The 17855-nt window shown below is 41.2% G+C and overlaps 1 protein-coding gene across 2 annotated transcripts in view; it reads left to right on the forward strand.

The window, feature by feature from the left end:
* Nucleotides 1-17855, forward strand: part of LOC309555147 (uncharacterized protein) — a 68230-nt gene that overhangs the window by 19353 nt on the left and 31022 nt on the right. For both annotated transcript variants that reach the window (XM_082256988.1, XM_082256987.1), the window contains exons 8-11: nucleotides 5044-5142; nucleotides 7176-7266; nucleotides 10116-10310; nucleotides 14031-14172. In XM_082256988.1, coding sequence (XP_082113114.1) covers nucleotides 5044-5142; nucleotides 7176-7266; nucleotides 10116-10310; nucleotides 14031-14172 — 527 coding nt within the window. The remainder of the gene's footprint in view (nucleotides 1-5043; nucleotides 5143-7175; nucleotides 7267-10115; nucleotides 10311-14030; nucleotides 14173-17855) is intronic.

Genomic DNA, 17855 nt, shown 5'->3' on the forward strand with positions numbered 1-17855 from the left:
CACTTAAGCCCCGGAAGATTTTACCCCCTTCCTGACCAGGGGGTTTTTTTCAATTCGGCACCGCGTGATTTTAACGGACAATTGCGCGGTCGTGCAACGCTGTACCTAAACTAATTTGACGCCCTTTTTTTCCCACAAACAGAGCTTTCTTTTGGTGGTATTTGATCACCTGTGCGATTTTTTGATCATGCGCTATAAACAAAAAAAGAGCGTCAATTTTGCAAAAATAGCAATATTTTTCACATTTTTCTATATGAAATTCCCCAAAAAAAATGTAAAAATCAAAATTTTTTTACATTTTTGGCCAATTTGTTATATGCTACCTATGTTTGGTAAAAAAAAATCGCAAAAAGCGTATTTTGATTGGTTTGCGCAAAAGTTATCGCGTTTACTAACAAAGGGAAAGATTTTTGTCATTTTTGTTGTTTTTTTTTAACGCGTAATGGCGGCGATCTGCAATTTTTTTTTGCGGTACTGTGACATTGCGTCGGACAGATCGGACCCTTGACTGACATTTTTGACACTTTTGGGGTTACCAGTGACATTACTGCAGTAATCAGTGCTATACATATGCACTGTTACTGCAAAATGACATTGGTAGTGAAGGGGTTAACTTTATTTGAGAGGGAGGGGCTGTGTGTGTCCCTAGGGGCGTGATTCTAACTGTGATTGGCTGTGGGTTGAGCTGTAGAAACAGTAATTAACGGTCCTACATAGTTTCTACACAGGGGAGAATGACAGGCGGCTTGTTTACACTAGCCGCCTGACTTTCTCCCTCTGCAGCGGCGATCGCAGAGTGACAGGCGGACATCGGGTCCGCCGGTCACACGTGCGGGGGGGTCCGTGACCACGCGGGAGTGGGAGCGCGCCTCCGGCGGCGCGCGCTCGCTCCCTAGACCCTCACAGGCTAGCGACGTAGATCTACGTCACTTTGCCTGTGAGGGGCTGACTGCCGACGTAAATCGTCGTTAGGCAGTCGGCAAGTGGTTAACATCACAATCCAATACAGTAAACCCCCCTCCATTGCGGGGGTTACGTTCCGAACCCAGCCGCGAAAAGTGAAAATCCGCGAAATAGAAAAACCCTATTAAAATGCATTGTAGGCATGTTTATTTTACTGTCACTGTATGTGTAAAAGCATTTTAAGGTCTTTAAACACACTTTTAAAACAATAGAAACTCATTTAAACACATAAAAGATACTGAGAGACAGAGCAAGAGCTATGGAAAACACAAAAATATTTCATTTTTAATGATTTATATAGTAAAATAACATTACAAAAAAAACGCAATATACCGGGACCGCAAAAACTGAACCGCGATGGAGCGGGGGATTACTGTACATCGTTTTTTGGAACGCAACAGAATCCTATTTTTTCTTCCGTTTAAAAACAGAACGGACGCAAAATCAGATGTCAGCGGTGTCATCCGCTGACATCCGCAATCCCATAGACATACATTATGTCCGTATATCATCCGCAAACGGATGGGATGATATGCGGACATACGGACCGGATGACACAAATGTCATCAGTGTCCGTGAAAAAAAAAAAAAGTGCCGGAGCGGATCGCAATACGGTCCACTCCGTGTGAAAGAGGCCTAAGCCTGCTAAGCCTGCAAAGTATAGAATTCTATAGGAAAGATAGAAAAAGTGAGTCAGCGCTTTAAATATATAAAACCACTAATAGCTGCTAGCAAAAAAAGTGCAAAATATACATACACTGAATAATCATAAATAGAAATAATGCAGCGCTCAAAAGGTAATAAGGTGCAAAAAACAATAAAGTGCACAAAATGTATATAGTATCCCAATTATGGGATGTAAAATAAACTTATAACTGCTGAAAATAAGTTCAACCCAGTGCTAATTTAACCACTTCTGGACCATAAGATTTTCCCCCTTAATGACCAGGCCATATTTTGGGATTCGGCACAGACAATTGCGCGGTCGTGCGACACTGTACCCTAAAAAATTTGATGGCGTTTTTTTCCCCACAAATAGAGCTTTCTTTTGGTGGTATTTGATCACCTGTGCGATTTTTATTTTTTGCGCTATAAACAAAAAAAAGGGATAATTCTGAAAAAAACACAATATTTTTCACTTTCTGCTATATAACATTTAAAAAAAAAAAAAAATTAAAAATCAAAATGTTTTAACATTTTAGGCCAATTTGTTTTCTGCTACATATTTTTGGTAAAAAAAATCGCAATAAGCGTATATCTTTTGCGATACGGAAATGCGTTAATTTAACTTACAATTGCGCGGTTGTGTGATGAGGTACCCAAATAAAATGGATATCCTTTTTTTCCCAAAAATAGAGCTTTCTTTTGATGGTATTTGATCACCCATGCGTTTTGTTTTTTATAAGCAAAAAAAAGACCGACAATTTTGAAAAAAATATATATTTTTTACTTTCTGCTATAAAATATACACATCCAAAAAGGGTAAAAAATTTAATTTCTTCATAAATGTAGGCCAATATGTATTCTGCTACATGATTTTGGTAAAAAAAAAAAATCGCAACAAGCATATATTAATTGGTTTGCGCAAAAGTTATAGCATCTACAAACTATGGGATAGATTTATGGATTTCTTTTTTTTTTTTACTAGTAATGGTGGCCATTAGTTACCTATAGCGGGACTACGACATGGCCACGGACAAACCGGACACTAAGTAACACTTTTTGGGGACAGTTACATTATTACAGTGATCCGTGCTAAAAATATGCACTGTCACTGTACCAATGACTCTGGCAGGGAAGGGGTTAACATCAGGGGGGATCAAAAGGTTAAATGTGTTCCTAGGGAGTGCGTACTAACTGTGTGGGAGTGCTTGTACTATGGAATGGCAGATATCCGTGTTTCTGCTTTGTAGGAACACAGGATCACAGCCTTCCCTTCCCACAGAACTGCGATCTGCCTTGTTTACATAGGAAGACCACCATTCTGCCTGTCTCCCGAATGATCTGCGGGTCCTGGCGGACATAGCCTCCACCAGACTCACTGATTGGCCACCACTTTGTCCAATCACAGCAGGAGCAAGTCGTCAATGGGATGTGTGCACGCCCCAGACTCAGAAGTGCAGGATCATGTTCAGGTACGTGATTCTGCCCAGGGGAGCCGCTTTGCTGCCGTATATTTACAGTATATGGTCGGCAAACGATTAAAGGAATAGCAAAGTGAATGTACACTATATTACCAAAAGTATTGTGACACCTGCCTTTACATGCACCTGAACTTTAATGACATCCCAGTCTTAGTCTGTAGGGTTCTATGTTGAGTTGGCCCACCCTTTGCAGCTATAACAGCTTCAACTCTTCTGGGCAGGCTGTCCACAAGGTTTAGGAGTGTGTCTATGGGAATGTTTGACCATTCTTCCAGAAGTGCATTTGTGAGGTCAGGCACTGATGATGACAAGAAGGCCTGGCTTGTAGTCTCAGCTCTAATTGTGCGTGTAAAGGCAGGCATCCCAATACTTTTGGTGATATAGTGTATCTGTACATTAGTGAATAAGGTGAAGCTCTGTGTAGTTCAATCATCCAATAATGTGCAAGTTAAAATGCTGTTTTTATTTTTAAATTTCCTATGTATAAGGGTATTCACAGTGAACATATCTTCTCCATATTCATTATTGCAGAATTAAACCTGTAAATAAAAAGTTAAAAATGGCCCCCTGGAGCTTCATTCCATAATTATAGAAGGCTTACCTGCCAAGTGGTCATCTCTAGTGCTCTGGTGTCATTGTGACATCAGAAGGGGGACGGGACCACCGGGTGATGTAACCTGGTGGCCTGCCCCTTGCCTACATATATATATATATATATATATATATATATATATATAAAAGAAATGTCAAAGCGCGGAGCATGCAAAAGGCGAGAGGCTTCCCAGGAGGCGACAGCAATTTTCTTTTCTATTTTTGGGTCGGTGGTCGGTGTGATTGATGATGGATGACGAGGGACGCTATTTTTTACATTTTTTTTTATTTTTATAAAAGATTTGTCAGAAACCTGTTTTGTGTGGTTATTACTTTCGTACACTTTTTTGGTGAATGGGTAGGGGTATGATGTACCTGATACCCATTCACATGGGGGGGCTGGGATCTGGGTGACCACTTGTTAAAGGGGGCTTCCAGATTCCGATAAGCCCCCTGCCCACGGACCCCAACAACCACAGCCCAAGGTTGTTAGGAAGAGGCTCTTGTCCCCATCAACATGGGGACAAGGTGCTTTGGGGTGGGGGGGCAGAGTCCCCCCTGCCCAAAAGTGCCGACCCCCCTATGTTGAGGGCATGTGGCCTGGTATGGTACAGGAGCAGGGGTGCTCACTCGCCCCCCCCCCCTCCTTTCCTGACCTGCCAGGCATCATGCCGGATAAGGGTCATGTCCTGTGTCCTAAGCCTATTTTTCTTTATTTTTCTTTTTTTTTATCATTACTAGATGTCGGCAATTGTAAACACGAGTCAATTTAAATGGGACTTGACTAGTTATTTTTTCTTTAGAAATTTCATTTTTGCAGTAGCATTTTTTTATGCATGCTACAGATGCGCCACTTTACAAGCACATTAAGGGGACCCCCCCCCCCCAGGCACTATATTTAAAGGAATTTGTGTTTTTTTTTTTTTCATTTATATTGCTGCACTTTAAGCATAATTAAAATCCCTGCTCCTAAAAAAAAAAAAGGTTTTGGTTTTTTCTTTTTTTTCCTTTTTATTGATACATGTTCCCCAGGGCAGTACCCAGACCCCATACCCCTTCTATGGCCAATTACTTGAATATAAGACTTCAAAATGGGCACTATTGATTTTTCCTGTTCAGCTCCAATAGACTTCCCCTGTTCGGGAGTTCTGCTATGAACCAAACAGGGGAGTGTTCAGCTCATCCCTAATCCTTATGTCGTTATGCCTTAAGTATTATGTTGTGTCACTCATCACTAATACATAATATGGACACAATCTAGAAGCTGAAGATGGCTTGTTCCTAGATTATAGTCCTAATTAGAAATGTATAAGTATGAGAGTAAATATATTCATTCTCTTTTTAGGATCCACGAAGAATAATCAAGTTATAGTGTGGAAATATCACAAGATAGGCTGTGTTGCTGTATTGCATAGCAAAAACCCTCTGGAATGTCTGTCATATAGTAAGTAGCATTTGATTTCCAATACATTACAATCTTAGCCAGTCACCTTGGATGACTTGGGCAGCTATTGAGCCATAAGGCCTGATTTAGTAAAGTATGAACCAAGATTAACCTGTGCCGCGGTGCCGTCCCTCGGAAGTTCTGTCCCCCTTCTCCTTCCTCCGCCGCAGAGCCAATGAGAAAGCAGGGAACCTGCCACTTCATTGTCAGGTTTCCCTTAGAAAGAATGCATCGGTAGCACCCGGCAGCCAATCTGAAAATCGGCTGGGGTGCTGACATTGCGGGCTCCCTGGACAGGTAAGTGTCTATATATTAAAAGTCAGCAGCTACAGTATTTGTAGCTGCTGACTTTAATTTTGTTTTTTCCACAGCCGGAACACCTCTTTCAGCATATGAGCCTCAGTACCAAGTTACCAGTTATATTCAAAGGCCTCATGCACACAGGATGCAAAAAAAAGCCGCTTCTACAGGCCTTTAAACACCCCTCTATGTTAGTCTATGTGACCATGCACACATAGGAGTTTACAGGCATATTAGAAGAGGAGCATTTAAAGGCTGGAAAAAAAAAAAAAACATCACTTGCTGGTTTGGGAGAGGAGAGCTTGAGCAGAAAACATGCTTGGCTCACCTAAATGACTGTAAACACATGTAAACGTGCCTAAATTCTAGGTGCATTTAGAGCTTGAACATTTATTCATTCCAATGGCCAAAATAAATGAATATTCTGGCCAATGGAATGAATGAACTCTCAAAACACTTGGTGCACCTAAATGAACCTAAACGTGTCTTTAGGAGTATTTTTTCAGCTGATTTTCACCTGCCATGAGGAAAGGCATTCAGAGGAGTTGGGCAAAAAAGCACAGTGTGCATGAGGCCAAAGACTATGAGGCATAGGTGTGCGCAGCCTATTGTATTAGGGTGTGCACCCCAAATCTCAAACACACATGTATGTGTAGGTCCACATGTAATTGGCCCTGTGGCATTCATCCCCCTGCTGGCACAATGAAAGAGAAGTGCTTAACCTCCCTGGCGGTATTCCCATTGTGGCTCGGGGTGGAATTTCAGTGCCATTAGCGGTAACCCTGAGCCACACTCGGGGTAGCGCCAGGGAGAAGTCGCTGGATCCTGGAAGAGGTTACTTACCTTGTCCCCGGGATCCCGCAATGTATTCCAGCACTGTACGGCGGCCGGATCTTCCGCCTGATGCTGTGTGCCCCGACTTCTGTTCCCTGCGAGCGTCGCGTCGCGTCGCAGGGGGGTGGAATCGGTGGCAAATTCAAAAACTAAAACACACAAGCACACTGATATATTGTAATCCTATTGGATTACATTACTAAATAAAAAAAAATTAAAAATAAAAATATATATATATATATATATACACTGTATATAGGTGTGTGTGTGTGTGTGTGTGTATATATATATATATATATACACGTTTATATATATATATATATATATATATATATATATATATATATATATATATATATACACATGTTTGTATATATATATATATATATATATACACACACACACACCTATATATATATATATATATATAGGTGTGTACATATACATATATATATATACTTTAACTTATTTATAGTTATTTATTATATTATAATTTATGATTTTGTGTTTCAAACTTTATCATACCTGAGATGTTATAAAGAAGAACGCACAGTAAAAAAAAAATCATATGTAAATAGTTGGTTTGGGCTGCTCGTCCTTAAGAATTACATGCAAAATAATGGTACCGCTTTCAGCACCTAAAATCTGAAATAATCATACCGCCATGGAGGTTAAGCACTTCTCTTATGGCTTAGCCGGCCTGGAAAGAGTGAGATCTTTCCCATTTCCCTGCCATCACGCAGAGGGATATTGCTAATGTGCACCACTAGGTGATAAGGGTGCACACGCCTATGCTATGAGGGTTCATCTGATTGGTTACTATAGAGAGTGCAGAAAGTACATACAGTATTTAAGAAATGACTAAACAAAGGCTGTTGTGTTTTATTACTATTTTTCAGCTGGAAAAAAATTCCTTCTACTTTTCACTGGCGATAGCAGTGGCATGGTGGAGAAATGGGAAAAAAATGATTCATCCCCATGTGTTTACAGGTATGCACTTACAGAATTTAATAATAATTACTATTAGCCAACTAGGCATACATATACACATTAAAAGCACAAAAATAACTTATCCTGCTGATTTTTTATTTATGATCTGCAGGATCATACCTTCACCTGTGGCAAGTGGCTGGGTGTAAAATCGCCCTTTATATAAGCTCCTATGCTACAGTACATGATACATAGCTGCCTGTTTATTTGAACAGCTGGGACGAGCACTTGTAATTGGTGATTTAGGTTGGTGGTCTTTAAACTGTGCAATAGACCAGTCTGCAAAGTTTTTATGTTACGCCTTTAGAGGGATCTTAATATTTATCAATGGATAAACAAAACCGCTCATAGTAATTAATTACTTACTGGAGAGGGTCTATCAATTTGAAGATGTTTCGTAGCTTATTTTATCCAGAAAGCTGCAATAGGTACAATTTTTAGTGATCGGTAATCAGAAAAACAAATAGTATACGGTAGCAACATAATGTTGACTTTTGGAAGCCCAGGTCTATAAATAGGTAGATCTCACTGGTATCCATACTTATTACAAACAACAGGACCTGCCAGGACTCTTCTCCCAAAAAAACAGTATTTGTAAGGCAGACATTTACTAATGCTTGATAGTTATATTTACACACATAAATATCATATTTATTTGTAAAGCAAAATGATCTGCAAAGAGCAGTAACCCACACAAAGATTTCATCTCTTAACTGATCTGATTATACTAAACTGAAATAACTGGCCTGAGTTGCAAAACATATTGCAGTTTATACTTCCTCATCAAGTAAGCCCAAAGAGTTATGTTCAATAAAGCAATTATTAAGCATTTATGTAAAGCATTATTAAACACACACGAAAAAAACAACAACACATTTTTATGTACTGCAGCTTACTATTCATTAAATGGTTCCACCATTTTTCCTTTTTTTTTTTTGCTTTTTTTTTTCCTTTATTTTGACCTGACAATCCAGAGCAGTGGCGGCTGGTCATTCGGGGCGCAGGGGCACCGCCCCCCATCCATGCGTCCCGCCCCCTAAACTACATGTGGGGCGCTGGACCCATGGAGATCTTTGGGTTCTTTTTTTTTTTTTTTTTAGCCATGTGATTAGAGCCAGAGGCTCTCACAGGCTAAAAAAAGGTGGGCTTGGGGCGCAGAGCAGTGCGCTCCAAGCCCACGCAGTTGTGTGACAATAGCAAATGAAAATTCGCTATTGTCACATGGATCCTCCTCCTGCCCAATCAGGAAGTGGGTTTTGAGACCCGTTTCCCGATTGGCCGAAAGAAGAAGCTATGCCATTGGGCATGGAGGAGGAGGGAGGAGACGCAGAAGACCGGGTAGAAGCCGAAGCTGCCGTCGCCTACTGCTGCATCCAGGCAGGGTGAGTGAGGGTCCAGTCTGTCAGTCTCTCTGTCTGTCCTGTCTCCCTGTGGTCGGGGGGGGGGGTGTACGGTGTGTGGCCTGGTGTGGTTGGGGGGGTGTATGGTGCGGTCGGTCTGTCGCCCCCCCCCCTGGCCCATGGAGCACCAGCTACCACTGATCCAGACAGTAACACATTTCCTGTCTTAGTGTGTCTCCACTGCACTGGAGAAGAAACAATGCCACCGTTGGACAGCAGTACTTATTATCTGGGGAGAGGGTAGTCATAAGGCGGCCATGGATGGATCGGGTCTTGGCCAGTTCAGAAGGGACCGGCTGAGATTCAATCCATCCATGGACAGGCTGATTGTACCTAAGCCGATCCATCGATTGACTAGGGTACAACCAGCATATTGAATTTATAGTATGTGTTTATTGTCCGCTAGTAGTAATCACCATGTTCTCCCAGCAAGGATAGCTCCCCATGCAACCCCCCCCCCCCCGACACCGAAAGAAAACAAGAGTGATTCCCCCATCAACACTGACTAGTCTATGGCCTGCTTTTGATGCAGTAGCAAATTTAGATAGACTTCACTATCACTTCTGTGTGTAGCAGCCATCCCAGCACCACCCTAATACTTACCTGAGCCCCCTCTCTATTAGGGATGTCCAAGATTCCCTCGGTCACCTCTCCCTCCTGATTGGCTGAGACACAGCAGCAGTGCTATTGGCTCCCGCTGATGTCAATCAAAGTCAATTAGCCAATCAGGAGGTAGGGGCAGGGCCAAATGGCAGCTTCATGTCTGAATGGATACACAGAGCTGCAGCTCGGCTCGGGTGCCCCCATAGCAAGCTGCTTGCTGTGGGGGCAAGCGACAGGAAGCAGGGGCCAGAAGCAGCAGGAGGGACCCAATTAGAGGAGGATCAGGGCTGCCCTGTGCAAAACCAACTGCATAGAGCAGGTAAGTATAACATGTTTGTTATTTAAAAAAAGAAAAACTCGAGACTTTACAATCACTTTACAGCCAATCTCCAGCTAACACTTTTTATGCAGTTACAGCAACAGTTTTTTCCTTTTGGGATAAAGGTTTTACTTAAATATAATAAAACCTGATCATTTTAAGCACCCCAGGGGTAAATGTGTTTTGCACACTCGTTTGCCACATTTGCTGGATAGCTTGGTCTGTTTTAATGAAGTAAAAAAATAACAGATATTGTACAAATCACAAGGTTAAAAGAAAGTTTTGATCTGCATTTATAATTGTAACAATAAAATACTTTATCCCATAGACTGGAATCAGAAATGTCAAGTGTCTGTTCTGAATCGAAGAAATTTAAAATTTGATTGGTTGTTATGGGCTAGTGCAATTTGCAAAATACCCTGGACATTTCTCCTGTTTAATAATTAGGCCCAAAGTTTTTTTATCAGGAATTTTATGGTGTCTGTGTGTGTGATTAGGTTATGACATTGTAAGTGCATTCTTTAAAGCAAAGAGTCATATCACATGGAGGACAGCAGGCCTGAGTGGAAGGGGTTGCGTTGCTTACAACAGAAACAAACAACAAACCAGAGCAAGAGACCACAGTCAAGGCTTCAACGACCAGGAACAGCTGGGATACCGAGAAAAGGCATAACACTCAATAATGGGAGAACTAGTAGCTTAAAGTGTTGCGGATACACAAAGTAAGTATAAGATTTCAAATGTTCTGTTTTTGAGGGTACCTTCATGCAATTAGTTGTGCACGAGTTTAGGATTCTTTAAAAGTTGTTGTAAACTTTTGAAATGAGAAATGAACAAAGCATATCCTCACGTAGTGTGTACTTGCCTCAGTCCTTAGCACTTAGCAGTGTGGATCCTGTCTGCTCCCTCCTTCCTCTGCTATTTGTATAAGTCACTTCTGACATTTTTTCCAGGCATCCTTGGAGGCAGCCCACTCTTCCCCCCAGCGCAAAGCATGTAATTGACAGCCTCAAATGAGCATGTCTCCCAGTTAGGCTGTGTAGGGGGGGTCCATTCACTCCACTCATGTCTCAGATTACACTCAGTTCCGTTCTGTGCTGTGCAGTATGTGATATCATATCCCCACCACCTTCCTCCTGGAAACTGAGAATTACCATCTGCTCTGTGTACTTTAGAGGGCTGTAAAAGAGAGTAACCTGAAGATAAACAAGAGCAGCTTTTTCAGCATGGACCAATGTAACTATGTATATACCATACCTGGCCAATCCCCCTGGAAGCTGGAAATTACTGAAGTGGACACCGCTACTCCATTGATCTCTACTTGCTTCCAGGTCCTGTGTTTCTAATTATATTACATAATTTTGATGTAAGTTTGCCCCCCTTCCTCCATTACATTTTATCCCAAACGCTCCCTATTGTTCCTAAGCATTCACTAGTCCTTTCTAATTTACTAATGCAAGCCTTTATAAAACTATAATACAGCCACTCTGATTTCTCCAGGCCTCTGCCTTCATTTTCGGTCCTTTATGAAATAACCAAAAATGGTGGGACACAGTATTTTTTCCTCCCTCACTTCAGCATTACATTTTTACATTACTTACATTTTTCCTTTTTTATATTGGCTTAATCTGATAATTATGTTGCAAGACCCTGCTAACATTTATACTGTCTGTGGATATCAAGGAACGGGTACATTTCATTGCATGGTCTGCCTAATTTTTTTCCTCTAGGTAGTTAGTAGGAGTATCACCTGTAAGGGTTGCATAGGTTCTTACATTGAAGACATACTTCTGGGTGGGGTACATACTCTTCAGTTCATATCTAAAATGCAGCAGTTACAGTATATACAGAATATACCATGGTCTTGGCAATCCTTTGCTGGGTATATACTAGCAGAATTTTGTTCAACAATTTCCATTGTGAGAACACTGTAATGGGGTAAGAACATTCGTTTTTCTAATCATGACTGGTCCACTGTTCACTTCTCCTTAAGATGACCTTAAATAATCACACAGACAACAATATTCTTTTGACTGGGTTGATACTTTAATTACTTGTGTAAATTGAACAATCAAACCAGTAAACATATAACCCAAAAAAGAGAGCGGCACTCACGGGTCTTGAAAGGTGAACACACAATGACGATTTAATCGACGTTTCAACGAGGCACAAGCTAGTCTTCCTCAGGAACTAGTAAACATATATAGCCTACACCAGATCCTTTTAGCTGTGCTGAGTGGCGTATCTCAACTTTTCTTACTTATTAGGAGCCAATTTAGCCCCCAGCCATCCAGGTTAGGCTCAGGGTGTTACTAAGGGCTTCCTTCTCCCCATTCTACTGACTCCATCAGCCACCTACCTTCTCAGCCCGCAAAAGGGATAACCGCCAGCTGTGACAATATAATTATGTAACAAACATAAATTACTTAAACTAACAGCAAATAATGCAGCCAGGATTTAACTACAACAGCATCCAAAAGCACACAACGGAAACAACACAAAGCCAGAGTTGTTTTTTTGTTTTTTTGCATTATTTGTTTTATTTATTCATTTTTTTTTTTTAAGTCTTTTTTTTTAAAGAAATCATAGCAACAAAGGGCGGGAGGGCAGAGACTTGTTCCCTCGTAAAAATTTGTATGGACTGAGGAACCAGTAAGTCACATGACTTGCAGTGACACAAAAGTCTCCTCCTTTTTAACTTTCCCCATCAATAACCTGCTACCAAATTTACACCACCTCACCCACCCCTTTGTCATTCCTTAACCCTTTTTAAGCCAATGTACCAACCCGAAAGGAACTGTCTCCAGTGATGATGCCTGCTGTGTTTATAACACAGGGCATTGCTTGGTTTTTATTTAGTAAAGTGAATTTATTACAAAATTGATTGTCAAAAGTGAACGGAATCTTGAACTGCTTATGAATGATATTTGAATGTACCAAGAATATTCGTACACATTTTTTATTAGAAATTCTACTAGTGTACACCCAGCTTTACTCATGTTAGCAGTAGAAACAGTAGCTTACACAACCTTTTGCTTTGTCAGTTCCCTATAGGTCAGCCCAATGCTCAGATGCATCAGCCTAAAGCCTCACACTACTACGCTGGGTTGAATGTAAAAAAACGTAAAACATAAAAAAAACTGACAGCTCAAGTCTGAGCCGCTGTACTAACAATCTGATGTTAGTACAGAGATCTCCCCTGCTGTGCTATTTTGTTCTAAAAGGGGGACGCCCCCGCTCAGGGGGACGCCCCCACCAGAACACTCAATTCAGCGCTTTCAGGCATTGGCAAAGAGAACCAACCAGGAGTCGGTTGGCATAACCCTTTGACAGAAGCCGACCAAACAGCTGGCTTCTGTCAGACTGGCTGCCATACACACGGGCCGAATGTTGGCCGATTTCTATTGAACCAGCTGATGCCACCCGATATTTGGCCCATGTGTTCTAGGTTTAAGAATGAAATTATCCTACACAATATGGAACACAGGTCAAACAGTACTGTTTATGGTCAGCCTACTAAAACTATATGACAGGGTTGTGTCCTTAAAAAAAACTGGTTTACCATGCAAGGTATGTTCAGTGAAAGTTTATAATGAGTTCAGTTTGAGATTTTTCTAGGTTTATCAGTACAAATTATAGTGATGGTTATATTAAGGAGAACCTACTCTTGCCTAAAATGTTTGTAAGAATGTTGCATCTGCAGGTACCTGTGCTCGTGTTTAAATTGGTCCTTATGAGCCATTTAGATACTAAGCTGTACCTGAGGCTTCAAATGTTTCCCAAATTGGGAGTAAACCCACCTTGTGCTCCTTATCATTCCTCTGTCAAATATCAGAATTTCAGTAGGCTTTAAAACATCTGGTGTTTGATGGCTCGTTACCAAAAGAGCAGCTTCTGCTGCAGTACTTGTCTTTAAACGGAGTTCCGGCCTCAAAATCCACTTTGAGCCACCCGCTTGCTCGGTTTCACCTAAAAAAGAAATGGATAGTCCAGATTTTTTTTTCAATTACTTACCTTGATATTGAAGAAAATATACTCACCTTTCTTCCACTTCCTCCCTCTGTGGCCGCAGCCCGCGCCGTTACTTCCTGCTTGCATTGATTCCTGGGAGCTGAACGTCATCGCTCCCAGGAATCAATGTGCCTGCACCGGCCCCGCTCGTCAGTTCCGGTGCAGGCACGTCATTCCCTGCTAAACAGCTTCTGGGCATGTACAGGGATGACGCACCTGCCCTGGAAGTGTCATTCAACCCACTTTCTGTAAGTTCAGAGTTCAGACCATTGTGGACACATCCCATGGGGTGAGTCATCGTGCTGACCTGGACTCATTATATAGTGTGCACCTCTTTGTCTTGGAATATTTGTTTTGGGACAACTATAATGTGCAAATTATCCAGCATTATATCTGGAGTAATTTGAAAGTAATTTGATTTCATTGGATAGGTCTGTGTTCTCCGACGAAATGGATTTCCTGATCATGGCTACAGAAAACGGAGACATTTATTTATGGGAGTTTGATGATTCCATCTCAGGCCCAGTTCCTGAGAATAATTTAGATGTTGATGAAAACCAGCAGATCATGGAGGTAATTCATCTTTTTATCATTTCAGTGTCTGTGTTTGGATTTAAAAAGCACACATCTCTTTAAACTAGATTTTGTTCCTCAGAAATACTATAGACATGTCCACAGAAAAAGACAAATAGATTATGTAGAGGACAAGGTCTGCAGTGTTTCAGGGGAGGGAACCCTCTTTTATGTATCTTTCAAAAGACTTCAAATTCAGAGACAGTATTGCAGGTAGCTGTGACTGCCAGAAATATGTAACAAGCAACTTTACCATAAAGTGTGACTGCTGCTATAACATTTTGAATAATCAAAAAACTTTTATGTCCTCATATTACACAAAAGTCTGCTTCCCTTAGAGATTGGCAGGTATTGTACTGTATAAGTACAAGAACATTCAGAATCAGTCTTCCACCTCATACTTTCAATGATGAGCACTACTATACAATTTAATAATCGCCTATATATGACACCTATTAAAGTATATGTAGCATTCTAGAAATGCAAAAAAAAATACAATGCCAGGATTCAAGATTTCACACACAAGCTTACCTAACAAGAAAAAAACAATGGAGTACAAATATGCATCATTTTCCATCCACCCATGCATAAAGAAGTGAATATATATATATATATATATATATATATATATATATATATATATATATATATATATATATATATAAAAAAACAGCAGTGATTAAATACTTTATATAAAATAAACAAATATTCAGCGCTGAACCTAGAAATTTGTTAAAATAGTGGACTAGCAGCCGAACACTCAAGGGCAACCTAAAAACAACCTCCTGTAAGTATATGATAGTATAGTGCAGCGCAGTCCTAAAAGTGATCAATTACAACCACCAATGAAATTTTCATAATTAGAAAAAGTATATACAAAAGTCCAATTAGAAATAATCGAGTGCCCAATCAGAGAAGGAGAGAGTCCTTTTCTTGCAGGTGATGGAAAAAGGGACCCAAAGCAGACTGGTGAAGAAATCCAATTATGTGTGCTTGTCTCGGTGCTCACAAATTCCCACCACCAAGCATTCTCTGTCTCTCACCTTATAGCACAGACCCTGCGGGGTCAAACAGCATAAACATCCTCTTTCATGAGACACAGCTTCAGAGACCATCAACAGGCAGACCCTAAGGAGTCAATCAGCATAACACCTCCATTGACCAGATAGACAGTTCCGGAGTTCCTCCCGCAATTTGTAAGAAAAATGATACAGGATCTAGTGCTCTCTGTTAACTATTCACTTTATTAAATGATAAAGGATAAAATATGCACTCATATAATATCAGAAGAAACAAGCCAAATGCAGAGCGTGCAGCGTACTGTGTTGCTTCCTGGTGTTTCACCCAAGATGGCCGCGGGTCACATGACGTCCCCCCGTATGCGTTACGTCCTTCAATAGGCAGGACTTCGTCAGCGGGGACGAATGATGTTCATTCATTGGTGGTTGTAATTGATCACTTTTAGGACTGCGCTGCACTATACTATCATATAGTAAATAAATACTGCCAAATGAAAGTTTTATTTGTGTAAAATAATGATATAAAATTTGTTTGGGTACAGTGTTGCAAGACTGAGCAAATGCCAGTTAAAGCAGCGCAGTACTAAATAGCATAAAATGTTCTGGTCATGAAGGGGGTAAAACCTTTCGGAAGTCAAGTAGTTAAATGACAGATCCCCCATCGCTATTTGTAAAAAACAAATTTTACTTTTGAAAAAAAAGTACATCATACAGCATCCATAACTTCATGTGCAAATTAGGGCATTCTCCAAGTACGTTATTTAACCACTTCACCTCCAAAAGGTTTACCCCCCCCCCCCCCTTCATGACCAGGCCATTTTTCACGAAACAGCACAGCGTTATTTTAACTGACAATTGCGAGGTCGTACAACACTGTACCCAAATAAGAGTGATGTCCTTTTTCCCACAAATAGAGCTTTATTTTAGTGGTATTTAATCACCTCTCTGGTTTTTATTTTTTGCGCTAACGAAAAAAGACTGACAATTATGGAAAAAAATATATATATATTTTTATTTTCTGCTATAAAATTGTAAAAAGTCAATTTTTTTCATCAATTTAGCCCAATATGTATTCTGCTAAATATTTTTGGTAAAAAAAAATCCCAAAGAGCGTATATTGATTGGTTTGCGCAAATGTTAAAACATCGAAAAACTATGGGATTTAATTTTACTAGTAATGGCGGCGATTAACGACTTATAGCGGGACTGCAACATTGCGGCAGACAAATCGAACACTAAGTGACACTTATGACACTTTTTTTTGGAGACCAATGACACTAATACAGTGATCAGTGTTAAAAATATGCACTGTCACTGTACTAAAGACACTGGCTAGGAAGGAATTAACATAAGGGGCAATTAAGGGGTTTAATGTGTGCCTAAAATGTGCTTGCTTACTGTGTGGGGCATAATTATACTATGGGAAGGCAGAGATCCATGTTTCTGCTTTGTAGAAACACAGGATCACTACCTTCTCTACTGACAGAACAGCAGTCTACTTATGCAGACCGCCGTTCTGCTTATCTCCCAAATGATCGGCTGGTTCTGGCAGACATTGAGTCCTCCGGAACTGCTAATTGGCTCCCGCTGTGTCCATACACAGCAGCAGCCGGTCGCCAGGAGCGGGTCGCCGGTAGCAGGCATGCACGCCCCAGCCCCGGAAGTCCAGGATGATGTACAGGTACGTGGTTCTGTCAAGAGCAGCCGCCCTGCCGCAGTAAATATACGCAGGGCGGTCTTGAATCGGTTAAAGGGTTTGCATATATTCAAAGTTGTCCTTTTACCCTCAATAAAGGCTCTCTCCTTGTTAAACAGTCATTTTTATTTAATTTTTTATGCAATGGTCCATGTCTCCCATGGCAGCACCCAGCTACCCGTGCCTTTTTTTTTTTAACAAACGTTCAGTACTATGTGTGGGTTTAGCAGATTTCTTCCTGGGTTTGCTGAACCTCCTTTTAACCGATTCGTTCATCACTACCAGATGGCAGCAACTTACATAATGTATCCTTGACACAGTGACAGCATGCTCCAAATGTTCTTTCTTTTTGGCTGGTTTTATTAAAAGAGATGTATGGATTTTTTTTTTTTTTGTTGAATCATACTTATCTAGGTGGATGCAGCATCAGTCTGATGCTACATCTGTCCCCCGCCGGCTCTAACACTGGGAACCGAGCGATCGAACACCACCAATCGCTCGGTTCTCAGGGCTCCCTGAGCAGAGAGCTAGTGACTGTCAGTTACCGCTCTCTGCTCTGCCCGCCCCCTCACCCTGCACTGGAGTGCTGGGCTGTGGAGGGGGAGGAAGCAGCCAGCTTAGGCTCTCAGCTGCTCAGGTGTCGGTCCCGGCATGTGGGCATTCCCAATGTTCTGAACTCCTGTGATCCACAGGAGAAGTACAGCCAAACAAGCATTAGCTGTACTTCTCCTTTAAAGCCCAACTTTGGGCAAAAATCGAAGAGCGCCCTCTGCTCTGCCCACCCTGGAGCGCTGGGCTATGGAGGAGGAGGGAGCAGACAACTCAGGCTCTCAGTGGCTCGCTAAGAGGCTGAGCTGAGTGCCGGTCCAGGCATGTGGGCAGATCCAAATGATCTGAACTCCTGTGATCCACAGGAGAAATACAGCCAAACCAGCTTTGGCGATACTTCTCCTTTAAAGCCAATTTCA

The sequence above is a fragment of the Pelophylax lessonae genome (assembly GCF_965119305.1).
Source record: "Pelophylax lessonae genome assembly, chromosome: 4".
In the NCBI taxonomy this organism is placed as follows: Eukaryota; Metazoa; Chordata; class Amphibia; order Anura; family Ranidae; genus Pelophylax; species Pelophylax lessonae.